General features: G+C 62.1%; 1 protein-coding gene across 2 annotated transcripts in view; it reads right to left on the reverse strand.

Moving 5' to 3' along the window:
* Positions 1-2469: 2469 nt before the first annotated feature.
* Positions 2470-5793, reverse strand: part of CHMP6 (charged multivesicular body protein 6) — an 8114-nt gene continuing 4790 nt past the window's right edge. The window contains exons 6-9 of one of the 2 annotated variants that reach the window (XM_017524932.2): positions 5620-5685; positions 5324-5404; positions 4223-4277; positions 2470-3540 (exon numbers count right to left, since the gene is read on the reverse strand). In XM_017524932.2, coding sequence (XP_017380421.1) covers positions 3485-3540; positions 4223-4277; positions 5324-5404; positions 5620-5685 — 258 coding nt within the window. In that variant the 3' untranslated portion in view covers positions 2470-3484. The remainder of the gene's footprint in view (positions 3541-4222; positions 4278-5323; positions 5405-5619; positions 5686-5793) is intronic. The other variant, XM_017524931.2, reaches the window with a different exon arrangement.

Consider the following 5793-nt stretch of genomic DNA (forward strand, 5'->3'; position numbering starts at 1 on the left):
AAAAAAAAAAAAAAAAAGGCCTCCAAAACCCCAAACCATCAGTGCTGCTCCAAGCATCTGCTGTTGGCCACCTGGAGTGGCCGCTGGATGCTGCCCAGCAGTCACCAGAGGCCCCACTGTTCTCTCCAGGAGGATGTAAAATGGGTCATGGCTGCACTTGGGGTTTCCTTAATTACCATGGTCTTATTAAAGGTGGTAATTGTTCCTTCCAGTTTCTGCTATGCTTCGAATGCTTGTCCCTCCACAACCTGTTAAAATTTGCCTTTGTGACAGTATTGAGTAGGACCTTTAGATGGTGGTCAGGCCTTGAGGGTTGCCCCCTGACAGCAGGGATGGGTGCTTCGGCCCCCTGCTGCCTCCCCAGGTGACGGCACAGTTAGGTGGCCCTCGCCAGATGCTGGAACCTTTCCAGTACTGAGCCAGCTAGTCCCTTCATTATAAATTGCCCAGCCTCAAGCATTCTGTGATAGCAACACAAAACGGACAAAGAGTTTCTAAAGTTGAGTCCCTGGGAGACCATGAAGAGCCAACAGATGCAAACACTTTACAGGCAGGATACAAAAGCGGACTCAGAGCTGGAAGACCCCCAAGATTTCGCGTTTGAAAAAACCAGGGCTCAAAGGGTTCCACGGTCAAGCCAGCCACAAGTTGGGGTCTGAGTCTGGAGCAAATCTTCCTTCCCCGAGTACCTGCTCTGCGCAGGAGCTGGCCGAGCTCAGGCACACAGGGGTCAGAGGCCCCATCCCGTCCACGACGGCCCTCCATTCCGTACCACACATTTCTACTGCCACACTGCCAGCACCACGGCCAAGTGTGCTTTCCAGTAACAGTGTTTGCAGCCTCTGAAGACAAAGGCACCATTTCCCCATTATGCCCCACGCTTCTCGGAATGGCGCCCAGCACGGCTGCCTGGAAGTCCTCCATAGCGGGCGGGCTCCAGCAGCCCCTCCCCAGCTCTCTGAGCCACTCGCTGTGTCCCTGCCCTCTGCAGCCTCTCCTCCCACTCCACGTCCTCCCTCCGCACGGCCCAGCCCCCAGGCATCTCTGGCAGGACACCAGCTTCGCCCCGAGGTTCCACTCCTAATTTTTTTCACTTATCACGTGAAACAAATTTGTTTCACGTTGTCATGGCCCTAGGTCGCCAACCTAGACTAGGAGATCAGGCTGGTCAGGCTCCAGCCAGCACTGGGCTCTGCGCCTTGCTGGGAGGACAGGCAGCCACCAGCCTGCCAGAACTGGGAGCTGGCCAGCCAAGTCACCCCAATGCCAGAGCTGGGAACTGGCTCCAGGTTGCTCTGTGTTGTCAGGGCAGACTCCTGCAAGGTCCAGGGAGGAACCTGTACAAGGCTGATCAGTACTCAGGCTCTCACTTCTTGGACAGTAGGAGGGAACGTGGACCCCACGCCGCCGCTGGCCCTACAGCAGGACAGATGGTCGCTGGTGTTCCCGGGATGGCCCCCTGGGCTCTGACAAGGAACCTGGCACAAGGTGGAGGCCACTGTGGACAGCTGTTCCGGTCACGGCTGAGAGCAGAATCCCACCACAAAATGCTGCCAGAACACCCAGTCTCCGGTGGAGGCCCCTGGGTTCTCAGGGAGGGAGAGGGAAGGGAGGGGTCTGCCCCCAGGCAGGGTGTGGAGAGGCTGCGACTGAGGGCTGGGACTCAGCAGAACAAGGGCCCATCCAGCCAGGCCTGCAGCTCCCTAATGCAGGTTCTTGGTACCCTCCACGCAGCTGGGGCTCCACGGGCCCGGGGCGCACTGCTGCAGGAGGCAGGTCATGGGGCTGCAGCCTCATCAGTGAGATGCCCTCCAGGCTGCGGGGCAGTCCCGGGGACATACAGAGGGAGCCTCAGCCAGCTAGTTTTCTGCAGAATACCTGCAAGGGTTGTTGGAAGACCCCATCGCCCCCGGCTGACACGCACACCGCAGGAGGGCAGCTGCCACAGGGGAAAGGTGACTTTCCCGCAAACCCAGAGCTTCAGCTTCTTCAGTCCCGAGACCCAGCAGTGCAGGGCTAGCTCCCTCACTGGAGTGGGGTGTGGAGCTGCCCCTCAGAGCACCTGCCCACCATTTTCCCTGGACATCAAGATTCGCACCTGGGCACCAGGACCCCAAACCCGTCACTCTCTGGGGGCACCACACTGTCCGCATCCCTTGCATGACTGTGGCCCGCAGACCCAGGATCACACGAAGCTACTCCAGGGAGACAGAGTCCCTTGAGGGAGGTGCATCCAGAGTGGCACCTTGGCTGTCACAGAGGGCAGCTGCCCAGAGGTGGCCATCAGAGCCGAGCCTCCATCTCACGTGTGCAGAGCCCAGGCCTGGCCAGGCAGCTGCCATCCCATGAGCATCCCCACGTTGGTCAACCGGCTGGGCTTCAGGCAGGGTCACCTTGGGAGAGGGGCCACACACAACCCGACCACGCTACCACACAGGGAGCCACGCCCGGGTCCCCACTGCGCCCAAGTCCACGAGGCAGCGGGCGTGCAGGGCCACTTTAATACAGGCCGGCCCGTGTAGGGGTTGAGGTGGCGGCTCCCTTTGTCCTCATGGCTTCCCACGGGTAGGGGTAGCCCCAGGGAGATGGCCTTATAACCAAACCAGCCCCGGGGACAAGAAGGCACGCCATGCCCCACAGCCTCCTGTTCTGGCTGCTGGTGGCTCAGGGGCCCGCAGGGCAGGAGGGCCCCAGGTCTCGCAGTTCCACGAGCCCCCAACACAGGGACCCCCACAGACAAACTTCGGATGCTGCACTCGCCCGGGTGGCATCTCCCGAGTGCCGGAGGTCCTCTCTCAGCAGGGCTGAGCCCCGTGGGCAGAGCCGTGAGTAGCAGGGGTGAAGTCAGACCCATGAGCAGAGGGGTGAAGTCAGGGCTCTGGGAGTCGTCGATCCAGCAAGAATGCCCCTGGCCCGCCGCCTTCAAACGGGAAGGTGGGCATCTGGGACGCGGAGGCAGAGGCACGGAGAGGTTCAGCACATGCTGGTCTCCTGGGGATCCCCCCATGGGCAGGGAAGCTGAGGCGCGCCGGGAAGCCAGGCCAAGGGAGGGAGCCCGTCACGGAAGCCTGCACCAGCTAATGAGAGCAGCGAGGGGCAAGAGGGCGCGCGGGGACCCCAAGGTCTGGAGGCGTCTTCCCCACAGCATAGCACAAGCCACACGGGGCTGGGGCTGCAGGGGAACAGCACCAGGGGTGTCAGGCCCAGGCCGAGGCCACCAGGAGAGTCATGGCCGGTAGAAGCTGGGCTTGGCAGAGGGTGCCAACCAGAGATGAGGGCAGGCCAGCCGGCGCCCAAGCGCGTTCAGGCCCGAGTGCCGGGAGACTCTCTGGAGTCCTCCTGCGAGTGCCTGCGTGGCAGCGGCTCTGCTCAGCACCGTGGCGCTGGGCTCCAGGGTACCCAGTCAGGGGCTGGCCATGACCCAAACTCTCTGTGGGCCACAGTCCCCAGGGCATCCCTGTGAGTCCTGCCAGAGGACGCCATGTTACGAAGCTGCCACCAGGTCCGCCTGCCTCGGCCTGGACTTGACAGGGACTTTCTCTGTGGAGGAAACAAAAATATTGATGACATGCTCAAGACCTCACAGGCAGGAACCTCCAGAGAGGAACGAGGTCAGAGACCCACAGGTAGGGACCTCCAGAGAGGGACGAGGCCACGGGGGTGGCGAAGGCCAGCGCTGGGGCTTCATACTAGGGAAGGGAGTGCCCAGCTCTGGGGGAGGCAAGTGACAAACAGGAAGCCGACAGGGCTGACAGACAGGCCGGGGTGCAGGGCAGTGGCCGGAAAGCACAGCCCTCCCGGCGGGACCCAAAGATGGTTAACGGAACAGAACAAACATGGACGGGCGATTCTAAGTCAGGTTCCCAGTGGGCAGGCTGGAGGCTGTGCTGAATGGTGCCGTGGGGACAGCCATCCCTGGCTGTGACATTTCAGACGAATCCTGGGCTAGAACTTGGGAATGAGCTCGTGCTGCTAAAGAGCGCTGTCCCCAGTTCTGATTTCTGGATGTGCCCCTTCGAAGGGGGCACAGCTCTCTTACGCAGTTAGCCAGTTACCCAGCCCCTGGGAGACCCGAGGCCAGGTACGCACGCCCCGAGCCACACAGCCAGGTGCCCAGGGCTCGCCCGTGGCCAGGAAGGCCGGACAACCTCTCCAAGTGGGAAGGGCAGGGAGTCTCCTCGTCTGAATTCCAACCACTTGAAAGGATCAGGCATGGAAATACCTGGGATCTTCTCAGGAAGGGGCTCGGAGGGAACCTCGGGCAGCTCTATTTGTTCCTGCAAGAAGCAAAGGGCAAGGCCGTGAGCAGGTGTCAGGTCTCCCTGCGCTGCCTGGGCCTCCCCCAGAGAGGATGTGGATTCCTGCCGGTCAGACGCTGTCGGCCGCAGTTAAAGTGACAGGAACCCGCTGCTCAGGAGACCCGAGTATGCTCCCGCCCCGGCTTCTGGCGCCGCCAGAATCCCCCAGATGTGATGCAGCCACAGCCACGGGGGCACCTCCCAACAGGCCCTGGGCCCTGAGAGCTTGAAAGAGGTCACGTCCTGGGTGTACCCCAGAGACCCTGGCTCTCAGGGACCACGGTGTCACACAGACACCCAGGTCACACGGTGTCCACAATGGCAAGGCGGGCCGTGGTACCACACTGTCCCAGAGAGCCCAGCTGCCTAAGCCACCACGGGCGCTTCGGCCTCTCAGCTGGGCCTGTCCTGGAGGCCCCCGAGGACTGGGACCCTCAGGAGAAAGTAACTGAGCAGGCAGGTGGGCTCAGGGCACCACGGGCAGCACAGCACCAGAGAGATGGGGCAGCTGGCAGCAGGGCTGGGGCAGAGGCCGGCTCTGGGGTCACAGGGCAAATTTGGTAAACTGAGGCAGTGGCCCAGAGAGGGACAACCCCTTCCCGGGGAGTGAATGCAGACCCAGAGCCTGGATGTGAGCGTGGAGCCAGGATGCGGTCCCCGTGGCGACGGCCTGGGATGTGAGCCTGCAGCCGCCCATGGATCAAGCACTACATCCATGACAGCCAGGGACAGAGAGGGGCTGAGGCACCAGAAGGCCCAGCATCCCCACTCCGTCCAGGGCATGGGCCAGTCTACCTGCACCAGACCGTCGGGTGAGCAACCTTGAAAACCGAGGCACCTCAGGCAGGAAAACCAGTCGCAAACCCCAGACCGTTTGCTTAAGGGACACACATGTGGTATCACCATGGGCGGGAGATTCCTGCGGGTCTGACCTCTGGGGTCCCATCGCCTGAGTGACCGCTCCCAGTCCTGGGGGGTCCCGTCCCATCCCCCGAGTGACCGCATTCAGTCCTGGGGGCCGTCACCTGAGTGATTGCGCTCAGCTCCTCCAGGATGGCGTCTTCATCCTCCTGAGTGAAGCTTCCTGCCAGGAGCTCATCTATTTGCTGCAAAAGGATGGGTGGTGGTGAGAGCAGCCAGGAGGAAAGAGGCGGCCCCTCGCGGGGGAAGGAGGCGGCCCCTCACGGGGGAAGGAGGCGGCCTGTGGCTGGGTCTCGTCCCCTTGAGAGAAGGTGGCGGCTGTAGGGTGTGGGACAGTTTGGCCCTCGAGGGTGGCCTGTGCGTTCCCGCAGTTGGGGCAGGCGGTCAGGGTGCCACCTACCCGCTGGTACTCCACGGCCTCTTGCGTCTCGTCCAGGATCCTCTCCACCTCTTCAATAGACATCACCTGCGGACGGGGGTGTTGACGCTGTCGGGGGGGGCCAGTGGTGGACCCCAACGGACACCACCTGGGCCCTCGGGCCACAGTCTCATCCCTCTGTTTTTTTTTTTTTTT

The sequence above is a fragment of the Cebus imitator genome, unplaced genomic scaffold, assembly GCF_001604975.1.
Source record: "Cebus imitator isolate Cc_AM_T3 unplaced genomic scaffold, Cebus_imitator-1.0 Scaffold36, whole genome shotgun sequence".
In the NCBI taxonomy this organism is placed as follows: Eukaryota; Metazoa; Chordata; class Mammalia; order Primates; family Cebidae; genus Cebus; species Cebus imitator.